The sequence below is a fragment of the Enhydra lutris genome, unplaced genomic scaffold (genome assembly GCF_002288905.1).
Source record: "Enhydra lutris kenyoni isolate GAN:26980312 unplaced genomic scaffold, ASM228890v2 scaffoldscaffold5, whole genome shotgun sequence".
In the NCBI taxonomy this organism is placed as follows: Eukaryota; Metazoa; Chordata; class Mammalia; order Carnivora; family Mustelidae; genus Enhydra; species Enhydra lutris.
Genome location: NW_019154089.1, coordinates 36970642 through 36988775, shown reverse-complemented (window position 1 = coordinate 36988775; position 18134 = coordinate 36970642). Strand labels below are relative to the sequence as shown.

The 18134-nt window shown below is 41.2% G+C and overlaps 2 protein-coding genes across 2 annotated transcripts; one reads left to right on the top strand and one right to left on the bottom strand.

The window, feature by feature from the left end:
- On the top strand, positions 1-5047 carry LOC111141275 (sulfate transporter). The gene is made up of 3 exons (XM_022493725.1): positions 1-120; positions 1177-1914; positions 3381-5047. The coding sequence occupies exons 2-3, from the start codon at positions 1207-1209 to the stop codon at positions 4896-4898; spliced, it is 2226 nt and encodes a 741-aa protein (XP_022349433.1). The 5' UTR covers positions 1-120; positions 1177-1206; the 3' UTR covers positions 4899-5047.
- An 11512-nt stretch (positions 5048-16559) lies between these two features.
- On the bottom strand, positions 16560-18134 carry LOC111141276 (tigger transposable element derived 6). Its single transcript, XM_022493726.1, has one exon. It carries the CDS (start codon positions 18132-18134, stop codon positions 16560-16562), a length of 1575 nt encoding a protein of 524 aa, XP_022349434.1.

Below are 18134 nucleotides of genomic sequence, written 5' to 3'. Positions count from 1 at the left end.
TAAGAAATGTACTCAAACTAGCTTGGCCTGAGTAGGAAGTAAGAAGAGAGTTATAGACGGGTTGCATTGAGGAATGAAGAGCTGCTGTGTGTATCCGTAAATCTGATTGACTTGCTCAGGGTAAGTGGTCATCTAAATCTGTTCTTTTCTTCTTCATAACTTAATAAGATCATAAAGTAACTATTATTTCACTCTCGTTAAATGGGATGACCAGCTATAGCCCCTTCATCCAAACAAAATTAATGTGTGTTATTTTTACAGTAAAGGGTGTATTTTTCTGTCAGTTCCAAAACAGGAAATTTTCTGAGTCTTCCATCTAATATAATTTAATCTCTGGCCACAGTCATAAAGTTGTGTATTCATTTGTCCTTTGATTCATTCAAATACGTTGTAAGTCTCCTGTCTCAGAGTTGTTGTACATTTGTTGGTAATTACAGTGGTGAACAAGATATCCTTTCCTCCAGGAACTGGAGAGACTCTTACTTAACTAACACAAAAGTGTGATTAGTACTATTATGAAGCTGCAAAATGCTATGGGATACAGAGAGTATAGTGATTCACTTGGGCTGGGGGATTGGTTGTGCTTTGTAGAAGAGGTAGCATTTTAACTGGGTATAAAAATGCTTAGAACCTTGATGGTCAGAGAGGTTGATCACCATTCTAAGCTAAGCAAACAGCTAACACAAAGGCATTCACTTGTGAAGTATCTGGTAAGCAGTTTATGGTCTATTACAAGAAAAGGACCATTTTAGTTTCAGGGACTTGCAGGCAGCAGTGAAGGTTTGCAACTAGATCCTGTTTTGTGGTATACCAGGGAATGAAAAACTTGGAAAGACGACAGTGATAGTGGGAGGGGACAGGCCATCCTGACACCTTTTCTGAGGGGAAAACTTCGAGGGGAGCCAGGCAGAGATGGAGAAGAATTCTTGATAGTTTATACTTTGGGAAGTCCCATACCTAATGACTTATTTGCTTTGACTTGGCTGGTTTTGGTCTGGTTTTGTTTTTGTTTTTGTTTTCCCTGATCAAGACATACGAGGCTCAAGTAAAGAAAGTGAATCTGATACTTGCCCCCAAACTGAACTTCCTCTTCACTCTCACAAAAGACAAATAGAACTGTTAAAATGTGTGAGCACTGAGAATTACTTAATCCATTAATTCTGGTGTTTTCTTCAGGATAGAAGGCTGAAGCGTCTGTCTCCAGAAATGTCTTTAGAAAGTAAAGAGCAAAATGATCTGTCACCCAAGAATTCAGCTGAAGAAAACCACCAAAACAGTTCTCTGTCTGATATGCATCTGCAGCTCGAAAGGGACTCAGATACTGCCTTGAAGCAATTTGAAGCAAGTGATCAAAGCACACCTTACCGTAGGATCCACATGGAGCCTCAAGAGAAGTCAACTACTGACTTCAAGCAATTCGTCATTAAAAAACTGCACAAAAGTTGCCAGTGCAGTCCAGCCAGAGCCAAAAATATGATTTTGGGTTTCCTTCCTGTTTTGCAGTGGCTCCCAAAATATGATCTGAAGAAAAACATTTTAGGGGATGTGATGTCTGGCTTGATTGTGGGCATCCTGTTAGTGCCCCAGTCCATTGCTTACTCCCTGTTGGCTGGCCAAGAACCTATCTATGGGCTGTATACCTCTTTTTTTGCCAGCATCATTTATTTCTTATTGGGTACCTCCCGTCACATCTCTGTGGGTATTTTTGGAATATTGTGCCTTATGATAGGTGAGGTAGTTGACCGAGAACTACTCAAAGCCGGCTATGACACTGCCGAGGGCGCGCCTTCTCATTTCGGGATGGTTTCCAATGGGAGCGAGCTATTAAACCAGACATCGGACTGGATGTGTGACAGAAGCTGCTACGCGATCGCGATCGGCAGCACAGTGACCTTCCTGGCTGGAGTTTACCAGGTAAGAAACCGTGGCCCGAGTCATTCTTTCTAGCAAAAGCAGTCCCTGTACTTGAAATCTCAGATCTCTCAGGGGTCTCAGAGAGTGTAATAATTAAAGCTGTCATTCGTTGAATGCTCAGGACATGTGAGGGATAGAGCCAAAATTCAAGCCCGGGTTTGACTCCGCAGGTGAGATAAGGCTGTTTCTCTTCTCTCAACCTTAGGCTGCCTCTTAGCCAAGGAATTTCAGTCAGCCAGACTGTCATTATCTGGTTGTAAAAACGTTGACCAGCTAGGGACCTCAGATCACTCGGGACAACTCCGTCATTTTACACGTTGAGAAACGTTGGGTTTGCTTGTGATGATGTGTGGTTGCTTATCAGCAGAGTCAGCATGAACAAGCCAGGAGGAGGGTAACAGGCTGCAGGTTGGCAAAGGGAGGAGGGCAGGTGGTTTCAAATTGTAGATGCCCCACCTTTAGATTTGTTGCTCTGGTGAGTGACTCTCACCAAAGATGGCAATTTTCTTGGACTTCTGGGGAACAATTGAGAACCACCATTTTGTATTATTAGCCAGAAGAAAGGATTAGAAAATTAGATTCTCTTCGGGTCTCCCATAGAATCTGCTAAGCGACCATTATCATCCTGCCCCTGTCTTTTGCCTCCAGGAGTCCATGCCAGCCTTAGACCTCTTCTCTGTTATAGGCATTTGGTTCCAGTGTGGGCTGGGGGAGGGAGAGTAGCTCCTTTTGTGTAGTGTCTGGTGAAGAGGAGAGGCAGAAGCAGGTGACAGGCAGAAGAGTGGGGGGCTCTGCGGGGTCTGTGTTGGCTATTTTATTAGTATGTCTCACCAGTGAGAATAGGCTCAGTAGAATTCTGAGGAATCATTGGGAAGAAGAAAAAATAAAGAAATGAAAAAGTTTTGTCTTTGAGGACGCAGATTTGGTATGGGAGGCAGTTTGACACCAGCACATACACACTGAATGAGAAGAGTTTCTCGGCATGAGGTTGATGAGTGTGTGCTATAATAATTTTCAATATGATTCTTTGATGTGCATTCAGTTTTTTATCAGTTAAAACTTCACTTTTATAGTACTGATTCATAATTTAATAAAAACACATGGTTTTTTAATTAGGAGAATTTTTCCAGGTTGAGTTTTTATAATTTCTTGTGGATCCTTAAGAATTTTTTCTTTTCCAAAGAGGTCTGAACTTTATTCATGCTTAAGACACATTGTAGAAGAAAGTAGGAATCTTCAGTTCTTGTCTCATGCGGGCTGAGTAACAGTGTGTCTTTGAGCTAGTTTCTTAGCCCTCTGCGTGTCAGTAGAACGAGAGGACTGATGTACAGTTAATTTTTTCCTACCTCTGACATTTTGTGATGCTGCAGGTACATCTCCATGCAAAGCAATGCCAGGGTATTTATTTAGAGGGTTTAGAAGCTCTTTTCCACTTACATTTAACACTTATATATCCTTCCTTCCAGGTAGCGATGGGCTTCTTCCAAGTGGGCTTTGTTTCTGTCTACCTCTCAGACGCCTTGCTGAGTGGATTTGTTACTGGTGCCTCCTTCACTATTCTTACGTCTCAGGCCAAGTATCTCCTTGGGCTCAGCCTTCCTCGGAGTAGTGGTGCGGGCTCGCTCATCGCCACTTGGATACAAATCTTCAGAAACATTCATAAGACCAATCTCTGTGATCTCATCACCAGCCTTTTGTGCCTTTTGGTTCTCTTGCCAACCAAAGAACTCAATGAGCACTTCAAGTCCAAGCTTAAGGCACCAGTTCCAACTGAACTCATTGTCGTTGTGGCAGCCACGTTAGCCTCTCATTTTGGAAAACTAAATGAGAAATACAATACCAGTATTGCTGGGTCTATTCCCACAGGGTTCATGCCACCAAAAGCACCCGACTGGAACCTAATTCCTAGTTTGGCTGTAGATGCGATAGCTATTTCGATCATTGGTTTTGCTATCACTGTATCACTTTCTGAGATGTTTGCCAAAAAACATGGCTACACGGTCAAAGCCAATCAGGAGATGTACGCCATTGGCTTTTGCAATATCATCCCTTCCTTCTTCCACTGCTTTACTACTAGCGCAGCTCTTGCAAAGACCTTGGTTAAAGAATCAACAGGCTGCCAAACTCAGCTTTCTGGTGTGGTGACAGCCTTGGTTCTTCTGTTGGTCCTCCTGGTAATAGCTCCTTTATTCTATTCCCTTCAGAAAAGTGTCCTTGGTGTAATCACCATTGTAAATCTCCGGGGAGCCCTACTTAAATTTAAGGATCTGCCCAAGATGTGGAAGGTTAGCAGAATGGATACAGTTATCTGGTTTGTTACCATGCTGTCCTCTGCACTGATAAGTACTGAAATAGGCCTGCTTACTGGGGTTTGTTTTTCTATGTTTTGTGTCATTCTCCGCACTCAGAAGCCAAAGACTTCATTGCTCGGTTTGGTGGAAGAGTCTGAAATCTTTGAGTCCGTGTCTGCTTACAAGAATCTTCAGACTAAGCCAGGCATCAAGATATTCCGTTTTATAGCCCCTCTCTACTACATAAACAAAGAATGTTTTAAATCTGCTTTATACAAAAAGACTCTCAACCCAGTCTTAGTAAAGGCTGCTCGGAAGAAGGCCGCAAAGAGAAAGATCATGAAGGAGACAGTGATTCTCAGTGGAATTCAGGATGAAGTTTCCATGCAACTTTCCCATGATCCCTTGGATCTTCATACCATAGTGATTGACTGTAGCGCAATACAGTTTTTAGATACAGCAGGGATCCATACACTGAAAGAAGTTCGTAGAGATTATGAAGCCATTGGCATCCAGGTTCTGCTGGCTCAATGCAATCCCTCTGTGAGGGATTCCCTGGCCTGCGGAGAGTATTTCAAAGAGGAAGAAGAAAATCTCCTCTTTTATAGTGTGTATGAAGCAGTGGCCTTTGCAGAATATCAGAATCAGAAAGGAGTATGTATTTCCAATGGTCTGAGCCTTTCCAGCGATTGACTGAGAAAGTAGATGGAAAGAAATATGATGTCTAGCCAATAGGTTAAGGTTTGAAGGATGTAACATTTTGTAGTTCCACAGTGGAAACTGTTGCACTTGAAATTTTAACCTGGGGCGCCTGGGTGGTTCGGTCAGTTAAGCGTCTGCCTTCGGCTCAGGTCATGATCCCAGGGTCCTGGACAGTTAAGCATCTGCCTTCGGCTCAGGTCATGATCCCAGGGTCCTGGCATTGAGCCCCACATTGGGCTCCCTGCTCAGTGGGGAGCCTGCTTCTCTCTCTCCCTCTGTGTGTTCACCCTTGCGTGCGTACGCGTGCTCTCTCTCTCTCTCAAATAAATAAATAAATATTTTTTAAAAAAAGTTTCACCTGTTTGTTAGACATTATTCCTTTGATGCTGATGGCCTCTGTAGATAGACATATGTGGTGAAGTTTATAGTTGGGCAGAATCACAAAGAAGTAAATAATGTGGTTTCAGGCTTCCTTGCAGATATGAGGTATTCTTGGAATTACATAAATATTGAACTGTAAACTAGCCCTCAAACTCAATTACCATGCTATTGTAGAAGATAAGCATATGGACTCTTCCTTCAGAATCAGGGGGTAAAGCCGACATTGATGTGGGAAGCGCTGGCACCCACTTGATGTGACTCTTTGGAGAGGGAGTAGAAGGGGGCCAAGGAAACAGTGTTGTGCCTGCCTGCCCTGATACCAGCAGGTCAGGAGACTTCTGGGGCAAAGGGTTTATTCTTACTTGTACTTCTCTCTTCCCAGTCTTGGCTCCCTAGACATCAGTGGCATCTCTGGCTTGGTGTAGGAGAGCACCATTCCTTAAGGCAGGGAACCATAGGCACAGTCTTATTAGGGGTTTGGGGGCTGGGCAGGCTTGTGAAATCCTACCAGCCGGCCTCATGTTACTTAGAGCATTCTTCATGATACATTGGATGTTTTTAGTCTTGCCTGTTTATTTAGGGTAAGTACGCAAGTGAAGAGCTCTTCTTCTTAATCAGCCAGAATAATAGGAATCCTCCCTGTCTTTTCTGTGATCTCAGTCTTTCCCCATTTCTGAGTATTTCTCCACCATTAAGCTCTTTGGTAGCTTTCATTCACTTAGTGTTTCTCATGGAACCTGTCTTACAGTGCTGTGGATTACCAGCGACAAGCTTGCCAGGTAAGAGGCAGAACGCTGACTCCACAATTCTAGACAGCCATTTTAAATGAGCCTGAGGCCACTGTTAAGGATGGATTGGAAAAAGGAATGATTGATGGTTTCCTTTAAGATTTGTTTACTTAGCAGTGAATTTTTTTTCCCTTCCCATGGCATTTTAGCAAGGGTCCCTGGGGATTGACAGGCTTCTTCAAGTAGAAGATAACTAGTCATCTTCACTCTTGCAGGAATATTTTATTGTAACCAATGGAAAGGAGTGCATGGAAGTGATAAGATGCTTCCAAAAGAACATCAATAATTAATTGGTAGATGTTTTACTGAAAACAAAGCTAATGCTTACTGCCATGCACCTTATTGATGTACAATAAATACGGATGACAGTGGCAGCTTTTAACTCTCTGCGTTACCTAAAACTAGTATGCAGGAGGATTTAGAAACATCACATTCATACATCCCATCTTCTTTGTATATTATTTATGACAGCTGGCCACAGGTTATGGCCACAGGAATAGTTCCTTTTTAAAAGCAAGAATGTCCGACATTAAAATCTTATCATTCTGTATGTGGACCTTGATAGGCAAAAAACCCAAAAAAACAAAAAAAACAGGTTTTCCAAAGTTAGGACTAGGAGACTAATTTATGTGAGCTTGAAACATTTAGCCACACTAACACAAGCAAAATAATAATTACAGAAATGCAAATCATTTTTTAACCTCCTACTACATTCTAAACAACTTAAAATATTTATGAGAAGCAAACCCTATGTGTAGGGCATCTGTTGGAGTGGGACACCTTTAAACATATTTAGCTTCCTTGTTGGCTCCAAAAACCCCCAAGTGTTGCTATTCTATTGGTAGAACTCTGCCCATCTGTTTACATGGAAAATGCCTTTCTATTATTAAAACAAAGCTATTTCTCAAAAAAAAAAAAAAAAAAAAAAAGCAGATTTCTGTCTTGGAAGTGATTGACTTCGTGGTTAAATATAATAAGTACTAAATTTTGACATCCTTTTAGAACTTAAGTCTAGAATTTCAGAAATATTAAGTGCTATTTGTTATTTCTGGGTTTTTTCCTACCTTTTGTTGGGTTTTAGCCACTACTTGCCCTTTCTATCCAGTTTTAGGAATAGGAATAGTGAAATCACAGTGTCTTGGTTAGTTGTTTTTAATCCCTCTTAACTACCCTGCCAAACCAGGTTTGAATCCAGACCATTACAGATGTCTAATGCCATGTGAGAGAGAGTAAGTGAGTACATGTTTAAGATAACCCTATCATTTAGCAAACACTAGCACAGCAAAAAAAGAAAAAGAAAAAGAAAAAAAAAAGTGTCCAAAGAATCTGGAAAATGCCTTGGAATGGAGGAACAAGATCTGACTTTGACCTGACTTCTCTGTCCATATGAGGATATAAACAATTATGGAAGTTCATGCGATTAGCAGATTCTTGAATTGTGTTCCTGTTTGTTCCTCTTCGACCCAAGCAAGCAAACAAGAATCTACTTTTGGCATCCACTTGTAAACACATTTAAGATTTCACTAGAATTTATACCTCACTTCTCTGCTTGGGTTGAGGCCCTCCTAAACTGACACACTGTTGATTGCTAGTATTTAAAGAAATCAAATCTGAAACCAAAATCTAACTCACCAACAAAACCATTATTTCCATTTTTTTTTTCTTGCTCAAGGCTTGGACTTTAGTTAATAGCTGATACTTTACACACTTTATGGATACAAAAATATCTTGCTTACCCTCAACTTTAGAGTCTAAAGGAAGCATTTTCTCATTGCTTATTAACAAATATATAAAATTCCAAATATCTTCAAACGGTCATTTAATTGAAACGTAGTGTCTACGTTCTTGATGGTTAAAACTGAGAGCCAGAGGGGTGGGGTATTCCAGGGCACAGAAAGAGAAAGGATAACATTCAAGAGGAGTGAAAGGAATACACCATTGAAAAAGCCTCTAACCAAATGGGGGAGAAAGGAGAGGGATCCACTTGAGTAGGATCCAATCCCCAGAGCCTCACACGGCAGTAGGGAGAGGAAGAATAGGAGCCACACCTTAATTTGACAGCAGAGTCAGAACTGGGTTCTGTTTCTAGAAAGGGAGGGCAGATTTACCAAAGCTGAAGGAGCTGAAGAGCGTGTGGTACCCTAGGGCTGGGGCAAAGGCGCAACTGACCTACTCGGGAGCATAGACTGAGGGACTGTAGCCTACGATGGTGGTAAAAGTAACAAATGTCTAGTTGACAAATTTTTTTTTTTTTTTGAGTGGGACCAAAGGAAAAGAAATCTGAATAGTGCAATTTAGCTTTTAAACAATAGTAGTCATTGAGAGGTGCCTGGGTGGCTCAGTGGGTAAAGCCTCTACCTTCCGCAGGTCCTGATCCTGCTCAGCAGGGAGCCTGCTTCCCTTCCTCTCTCTGCCTGCTGCTCTGCCTACTTATGATCTCTGTCTGTCAAATAAATAAATAAAATCTTAAAAAGAAATAAACAAAAAACAAAAAACCAATAGTAGTCATCGAAACCCAAATTTGGGTAAATTTCCAGTATGATACATGGTGATCTTTAAACATATATCAAGATGTTAGATGAGTTCATTAGACTACTCCAATGCTAATGAATATGTTTCAACGAACGGTTACTCTCTGCAGGCATACTTTCCTAACAGTTTGTCGCTGAAGAACACATTGCCTGGGTGTTAGCCCTGCTCTTAATATAAATGTGAGAAAAACGCAGTGAATTTCTTGGGAACTTAAATGGAGTCTGGAAGTTACGATGATAAATTTGAGCTCTGGGATCTTTGTTAATGTTATTAATGAATTGTTTTCCTCTCTGTATTGTGACAGATGAGCTATAGGTTCCTTCTGCACCTGTGTAGATAACAACTCAATACTTGCTGAGACCCGTGCAGGGATCTAGGTCCCTGGGCCGGGCCCTGGGACTCTGGTACTCAGTCTAGTAGGTGGGCTATACAGTAACTCTCCTAAGTAGTACCTGGGGCACTTGGAGGTGCTTTATGGAGGGGCTAAGCTGAGCCTGGACCGAGGTCTGAATAGGAGACCGGCAACTGAGGCAAAGGAGGAGGCATGGGTGCTCCTGGTCTCTTCAGGGAATGATTCCACAGTGAGATGGCAAAAACCCACTCAGCAGGGTTTAGGCTTTGTTTCGTTTTTCTGTTCTTTGAGGTTTTTCTCTTTTTCCCTCTGTTTTCTTTATCTGTTCTAGTGATGCCTTAATTTGAAGCTGGGTTTTCAAAACTGCAAGGAGGAGGAAATTAGATCCAGAAGGCTTTTAGGCTTTGAACTAATTTGGATTTTTTTTCTTTTGTATTAAGATTTCATTAGATAATCAAGATTGGAATCACCAAGTGTTAATATAAGAATGAAAAGTATAATGGAGGGTGCCTGGGTGGCTCAGTCAGTTAAGTGTCTGCCTTTGGCTCGGGTCACAATCTCAGGATCCTGGGATCCAGCCCTGTATGAACCCTGTGTTGTGCTGCCTGCTCAGTGGAGAGTCTGCTTCTCCCTCTCCCTCTGGCTCTCCCTCTGCTCATGCTCTCTCTGAAATAAATAAAATCCTAAAAAAAAAAAAAAAAAAAGAGTGAAAAGTATAAAGGAACATGCCAAAATAATAAACTTACTGCTTTGTTATCATAGCCTGTTATTATTAACGTGAAATACTATTGAAACATTGTAAGTTAAAGGTACATTTTAGTTTTTTAAAAAAATGTTAGTAACTTTAGTGAAGGAGAATTTAGATGTGGGAGTAGGGGAAGATTTATTTTTATAAGGTAATTTTTATTCTGACAAGGACTATTATTTTTAAAAGTGTTTTGTACCTAACATTTTTTTAAGTAAACATGTTACAGTTGGAAAAGTTAAATAAGCAATATACTAAAGAGTGGATTTTTTTTAGGTATGTATTCTATTTTTCTGTTCATGATATAAAATGTGGACAAATTGAGTTATGAAAACTAAAATAATGAAGGACACTAAATGTCTTTATTTGAGATACCATGTTTGCAAGCCTATAGTGGAAACTTGTACCTGTGTTAGACCTGAATTATGGCTCTGAAAAAGGCCAGGTAATTATAATCTTATTACAAAATACCAATGACAAAATTTTCTAACTGAAGGCTTTTTGGTTGGCAAATAGACAAGCAGCCTTAGCCAAAAAGGGTTTTTAACTGCAGCTTTAATGAACTTACTTTAGGGAAGTTCTCTACCCTTCTTCCTCATTCCCCATCCCTAAAATAATAAGATACTGGGAATCAGAAAGCTCATGCTTTTTCCATTCAGGTCAGTTAGGAAATTACTATTTGAGTTCTGATGCTGCTGTGATTTCTCAAAAATCAGTGGGAACAAACCAATCCATATAAAATACTATGTTTTTTTGGTCTCCTTTGCAATTTTATATACAAATCAAGACAGATGAATGAACATAAATTCTCAGTTTTTGTCTATTCCCTAAAAAAGTAAACTGCTCCTTTTAAAAAAAATTATTCACAGCTAATTACCTTTAGGAACATGTTTTATACCACATAACTCTTTTTTAATTAAAGCAAGTGCCTTGATGCCATTCCATATAAATCAGGCTTAACCTGTGGGATGGGGATGAGTTGATGGGTTGCAGCCTGTTGTGGGAGGTGGGAGTGGGGGTTGGTTAATAGCAACTGTTTTTCTTTTGGGAGAATAAATTCATGTTTATTATGTAAGATACTCTATGTGCTGAGATCTAGAGGTGTAATTTCATTTCTGATAATAAATTGTTGTGCTAATAAAATACTACTCTGTGTCTAAATTATTTAAGTGCAACTAAGAAATGCACGTAGGTCACCAGTGAGCTTTGGAATACCATCGCTTTACATTTGGAGAGTGATTCAGTCATTAATTTTTCCCAACTATAAGAAGAGGATCTGTCCTTATAGAAGGACATAATGCGTAAAGATATGTATTTCTTTCCTTTTTTGCTTTGTTGTCCTGAGTGAGTAAATTAATCCTTCAGGAACTCGATTTTTTCATCAATGAAGAGGGGAGGAGCACGAGATTGCTTGAGGACCTGTCCAGTTCTCATGTTGCATGACTACTATTCTGTACCTTGTGGGAATCAGAAAACCCCAAACTGGCTCATGTTTTACTACTCCTAACTCTGAATTTTGGTAAGTGAATTTTGAACCATCTTTTCGCCATCAGTAAGTTGAGGCTACCACCTTGTACGCAGGTGAAGGAGTTGGACTAAATGGTCTTCGAAGGGCCCTTCGAATTTTACCATCCTGTATACTCACCATGTGTGTACACAGCACGTGGGACCCGGAGCCGTGTGCGGTGCCTCACACACTCATTCTCCAGCATCTCTCCAGCTACCTTGGAGGGCTCTGCTTCCCCATCGCCTTTCAGTGCTTGTGTCCTTGGCCTCTTCTCTCATTTAGCACCATTGCTTAAGCTTTGGATTTTCAGATCTGATTGAGCCTGATGAAAGTATGGCTCTTCTTGGAGAAGAATACATACACATTCTTCTTGGAGAAGAATACATACACATTCGTATGTATACACACACACGATTTATATGGAGGCTGGTTCATGGCCCCCCATGTCATGAATACTTTGCATTATAAGCTCTCTCCAGATGACTACATCCATGTCCTCAATTGATTTGTTATCTGTGTGATGATGGCAGCCAAACATGATTTCTAGCCTTTCTAGAACACCAGCCAGCATATCTGTCTGTACATAAATCTCCAGAGCTGTCCAGTAACAGCTGGATGCCCAGAGGCACCTCACATAGAATACAAACTCATCTTCTCTTCCCCTGTTAACCCATCTTGATCATGGCATGACTCAGCAACTCAATCCAGAAACTTGGAAGATTTTAGAATATTCCTCTTCAAATCCATCTACCTGGTAAGACTCTCAAGTCAAACATCTCTTTCTTGCCCTCAGTGTTCATTTATCTTCAGGACTATGCCACAGTCTACCTAGTTAATCTATTTCTCTACAACTCAGCCTCCACACTAGTTACTGATTATTATCTTTAAAAAAAAAAAAAAAGACCTTTGTTACTTCTAAGTGGTTCTCCAGTGTTTTCAGAGTAAGTTCAGAATCAATGCTATAGCCAATAAGACCTTAAAAAGTTTGCCCTTGGGTGCCTGGGTGACTCAGTTGTTAGGTGTCTGCCTTTGGCTCGGGTCGTGATCTCAGGGTCCTGGGATTGAGACCCCGCATTGGGCTCCCTGTTCGGCAGGAGGCCTGCTTCTCCCTCTCTCACTCCCCCTGCTTGTGTTCCCTCTCTCTCTGTGTGTCTTTCTCTGTCAAATAAATAAGATCTTAAAAAAAAAAAAAAACCCAAATTAAAAAAAGTTGCCCTTGCTTACATCTTCAGCATCTTGTCCTGCCCTAGGCCTTTATATATGCTGTTCTTTCTTCCAGGAATAGCCTCCCAGCCCCATATGTGTAAACTTTTCTACTCTTTCCAAATACTTCTTACTAAAAGTCCCTTGCTCTTGGCAACATTTCCTATTGAATTCCTCTTCTCTCATGCAGAGTCTCCTTTGGACCTCATCTCTGCATATTCTCAAAAATGGCATTTACCACTCTTATTTTTCCTTCTCCATCTCATCTGCTAACTGGACTCCCTGAGGATAGGGCTGTGTATTTCATCCTTAGAGCCTCTGTGGCCAGCAGTGGGTATCAGTTCTAAGCATGGATATGTTTGGTGGATATTTATTTCTCTAAAACTGGTTCATTTACAGAGCATGTCTGTCTTGGGTCAATTACATGGCCTGTGGTTATCAATACGTTGGAAAAAGTCTCTGATGAAGGGATAGGTGTGTAATGCGGTTGGATTAGGTGGTCCAAGGCACAGTTGTTTCTTAGTTAGTTGCCTGAACAGGACTCACATTCTATGTCTTTTCTATCTTTCCTTGTCTTCCTTTTCAGTCTCTACCATGTCAGAGAAATTAAACATGGCTGCTTCTAAGTGTTCTGGGTTGGCCAGTTGTCTCTATTGTGTAATCTCTCTCTGCCCTCTGGTGGCCAGAATATGCTACCACATTTCACCTCAAAGAAGTATGGCCTCTGGTAGCACGAACAGTTAATAGGCAATTTTAGAATACATTGATTGAGCCTATTTGTACTTTTGCATTACAATTTATTGTCAAGATTAAATGATAAGGAGTAAAATGGTGCTTGGCAAGTAACAGGCAACAATTCTTAGCTTCCTCCCTTTTAAATCAAAGAGCCCATCTTAAGAACAGGGCAAAGAAAACTTGAGTTTTATCTAATGATCAGCCTTGGTGGTTCTGGAACACTAAACCCCAAGATCTGTTAGTGAAAGGGAGGTCTGGAAAAGGAGGTCCCTGCTTCTAGACAGTACCTGTAAAGTTTCAAATAGGGATGGGTACTAATGGCATAGCATTTATAGAACTTAGTCTGTGTCAGGTATATATTTTTTATCTTCATAACAGCTCAGCTGAGGTAAGTCCCTAGTTCCAGAATGCTAGCTTACAGAGAGGATTGGTCAGCTGGGGCAAACTAAATCCTCAAGTGGGGCAAGAGGCACCAGAGAATCAGGGAGAAGCCACAGAGGGCCTGACGAAGACAGGCAACTCAGAAGGGATAATATCTTCTTTTAGTTTTAGAAAACAAAAGTATCAAACAAATAAAACCTTAATGTCCTGACAGAATCAAAGGTTTGTTCAGCCAATGTAAACCAGACTGTAAAAGCTCTCTCTTTTGGATATGATTTTCATCTATAGGGATCTAATTCATTATGATACATCAAATGAGTCAAGAATGTGAGACTTCTTTTTTTAAACAAGTTTAAGCACATATTTACCGAATAGTACTATGTGCAAGGCACTTAAATGAAGCCTTTCATACCAAAGTTTTGTGTGTGTAAATCCTACAATGACTTTATGTGGACGGAAATAGGCTTAACTTTATATATTGGAATTCCTCACTATCAAAGAACAGATGATAGATAACCTGGACTGGAATACTAGTTGAGGCAATGACATTCATGGAAAAATTTGCAAATTCTTTTACAGAGGACAGCCTTACCCTATCTTCAAGTAGAATCAATGCTTCATTCAGCCTTAAAGAAAGGTGGTGTTCACCCATTAATGTATGTATCAGTTTATACACAACTCTTTATTGAAGTGCCTATGATGTGCCCAGCACAGTGCTAGGCACCATTAAGGTTACAAAGGTCCTTGCTCCCCTGGAGCTTACAGTCTACTCAAAGAGCCACAGGACACTGATAAAAATTTAAGTGCTTAGGTAAGTGGTAGAGAGACAAAAAGTGCTAAGGAGTTGAGGGAAGGCTGGAGCAGGTGCTGAAGTCTTTAAAAAAAAAGCTGGAGAAAGAGGACTCCACAGTTAGTTCCTGAAAGGCCTGCCTTGGTGGAGAGCAGGAGAGGTATTCCGGTGAAGGCACGCAAGTACACACGAGTACAGTGTGTGCTCTCCAGGGCCTTATCCAGGGGCGGCACTGATGGTACTGAGCAGGCAAGCGGAAATGCAGGTTGTAACCAACTCTAGAGGGTGCTAAAACTCAACTGAATAATCCAGTTTTTATTTATTTATTTATTTTAGGCATTTGGGAGCCACCACAGACACTTGGGCAGGGGAAATGGCATGATGTCAAGAGATTTAACATTATGTGCCAAATGCACTTCAGGGGCAGAAAGGTGAACAAAGGAATTCAAAGTTATATTAGTAATCCTGACACAAAATGACAGCAGTAAAGGCGCTGACAGTGCGTGGAACCACAGGACTTCGCCAGAAGACAGTTTTCCTCTCCTATGTGTTAAGGACTTAAAATATGTATAGTACTTTTGGTTCAAATTATTCTAGTTTGCTAAAATGAAAAATATACAAAATAAGATTTCAAAAATCCATTTAAACATCTGCTGGGGTTTTAAAAAAATTGTTGTTTTGTTCAACACGGAAGCAGTCTATCATTAATCTGTTTTATATGGGTTTCAGTTAAATGATTATAGAAAGAAAAATAACTGAATTTCTATGGGTTTCTGAAATAACCAAAAAATTAATCTGCACTGGATGGGGGAACTACACTACAACACTGACAGGTACTTAGCTTTTCTCTTGAATGCTTGTATTTACCTTCTAAAAATGAAACAGACACTCATCTTGCATATTAGAAACAGATACTAGGGTTATAAAGGATATTAAAAATGCCTTCTTTATAGGAGAAAAACTTCAATATAAATCAGATTATAAATTTATTTTGTTTTAAATAACTTAAGATCAACTCTGCTCTAGCAGATGTCTCTGCAGGACAAACATAAAGGAATAAGGGTGAAGTAATTTTAGCAAAGGCAAACAGTGTGCCTTCATGTTAATCACAAAGTCCAGGCTGGATTACTCACAAGTGGAATAATCCAAATAGGGAACGTTCCAAATCCTGTCACACGTGTCCTTTCTCCCACAGATTTCCCTCTCACCTTGTCTGGAAAGTGAGAGGTACACTGGGCTATATGTCCTTTCCCAGGATTTTCTGATATATAAGGCCCCCACATTGTGTCCTATCTCCTTTTTAATTCTCCTCGTATTCCCCTGTGCCCCAGCTCCCTCTGACTAATAAGCATTACAAGATGTGTTCCTACTCTAGGTGGTTCCTGCTAATTCTTTGGGCACAGACAGATGTACCTCTGCTCACTACTTGGCTAGCTGGTGCAGCATTCAAGAGAAAAGCTAAGAAGATTCTAGAGTTACCAAATCAGCAGAAAGGAGTTAACAGATCTGGAATAAGAAGTGCTAATGCTTTTTTCCCCCTCTTCTTTTCTTTTTTGATAGTGAGTGGGAGTATTCGGATGGCCGGCTGGCTGAAGAGAGAAGTACTAGGATCCAGCTAGACCAGTGGTTCTCAAAGTAAGGATCCTGGACCACATTAGCATCAGCAGGACCTGGGAATTTGTTAGAATGAAAATTTTGGGGCCCCATCTAATACCCACTGAATCAGAAAACTGGAGGTGGAGCCCAGCAATCTGTGTTTCAGCAAGCCTTTCAAGTGATTCTGAAGTGAGCTAACATTTGGAAACCACTAAGCTAGACTTACTGGCAAGAGGTTGGCTCCTACCCCACCGTGTGCTCGATTTTCCTTTGGCCAAATCAGCAATTCCCAAACTTTTCTGTACATTGGAATGACCTGGGCAGTTTCACAAACTACTGATGCCTGTGACCTATAACTATAGATTGTGATTTAATTGGTCTGGGATAAGGCCTGGGCTTTAGAAATTTTTTTAAAGATGCTCAAGAGATCCTAAGGTGCAGACAACTTTTGAGACCATTTGATTAATCAAAAGATAACACACATATTTGTCAAACTTCATTCAAGGAAGTTTCCTGATTATTTCAGAGGACTGGAATGTTGTCATTATAATATTGCTTAAAATTTAAGTTCAATAACCTATCTAAAAACTTTATTCTTATAAACTACATTTTCTAAATCAAAAGAGGCAATTAATGCCTACGTTATTTTGTTTGGAGGAGATCTGTAATTTTGGAGTCAACAAGAGTTTGTGTCACTTTCCTCATTAAATATTCATCTATTCCATTTAGCTGTCCAAAAACGGTGTCAGGAACACCTACACAAGTGGAAAGGAACTGTCTAAGTTTCTGTACATTTGAGATGGCCTCCGTGATGGTGATTTTTGGCTGCAGTGGTAAAGATACCTCCCCCTCCTCTTCACTTCCAGCTTCATCTCTATTTTCAGCATCCTCCATGCCCTGGATGATCTCTGTGTCTATCAGCTCTGGAGCGATGATGAGATCATCATCGGCAGTGACAAAGTCCTGGAAATGTATTTCGTTGGGGACACAGGTGGCAAGAGCCACAGAGTGCCATAACTTTTCAATGGCTACCTCTGGTTCACTGGCTGCTGCTTCTGTGTCACAATCTGTCAGTTCCGTGGGGATGATGCCTGCCTTCTGCCAGCATCTCACCACTGTGGACTGCTTGACTGACCACCATGCTGCCGCAATCATGTCGATGGCCCGCCCGATGTCCACTTTTCCTTGGTCCTCACTGCTGTGGAGCTTGAGGAGGAGCTGGGTCAGGAGGTAGCTTCGGTACCGCACTTTCATGGTGTGAATTATGCCGAGATTCAGGGGCTGCGGGACGGCAGTACAGTTAGAGGGTAGGTACCCCACTTGGATCCTTTCCAAGCGTGGCAGCATGTTGTGAGCGGAGCAGTTGTCGATCAGCAGGAGGATGCGGCGTTCCGCCCGCTTCATCCTGGCATCCACTTGCATCAGCCACTCATTAAACAGATCCTGCGTCATCCATGCCCACTGGTTGGCTCGGTAATCACAAGGGAGGGAACGGACGTTCTTGAGACAGTGTGGGTTGGCTGACCTACCAACAATCAACGGTCTCATTTTTTCAGTCCCTGAAGCATTGCAACAAAAGAGTGCTGTCAACCGCTGCTTTGCTTTCTTGCCACCTCTACAATGGTCTCCTTTAGCAGCAAGCGTGTGCTGGGGAAGCAGCTGGAAAAACACTCCTGTCTCGTCAGCATTAAAGATATCATCTGGGCTGTAGTCAGCAATCAGTTTTATAATTTCCCCTGCATGCCACTCGTTAACCTTATCTATTCCTAGACCATTCATTAATCTGTCACTATCCTCTCTACAGACTGCTTTCAAAGCAATTCCGTGGCGATCCCTAAATCTGTTCAGCCAACCCACACTTGCTTGAAAATTGTCATAGCCAAGCATGTTGGCCAAGTTTAGTGCTTTTTTCCGAATGACAGACCCAGTCACAAGAATGTTTTTGGCATGGATTTCTTGAAACCAAGCAAAAACAGCTTTATCAATGTCATCATAGAGAGCGTTCCTCATCCTTTTCCGCTGGGGTCCTACAGATGCCTCCCGTACCTTCTCTTCAAATTTGGTGCGATCCTTTAAAAATGTAGACAAGGTAGAAGGGGTGATACCGAATTCTTTTGCCACATCACCTTTCCTCTTTCCTGAGTCTACAGCTTCCACCACCTTCATTTTCTCCTCCAGGGAGAACTGCCGACGCTTCTTGTTCCCCTTGTTTGCCAT

Coding starts and splice junctions, on each gene's coding strand:
- LOC111141275 (XM_022493725.1), top strand. CDS start 1,207: ATGTCTTTAGAAAGTAAAGAGCAAAATGATCTGTCACCCAAGAATTCA. Junction 1,915..3,380: donor TCCTGGCTGGAGTTTACCAG/GTAAGAAACCGT, acceptor CCTTCCTTCCAG/GTAGCGATGGGCTTCTTCCA.
- LOC111141276 (XM_022493726.1), bottom strand. CDS start 18,134: ATGGCAAACAAGGGGAACAAGAAGCGTCGGCAGTTCTCCCTGGAGGAG.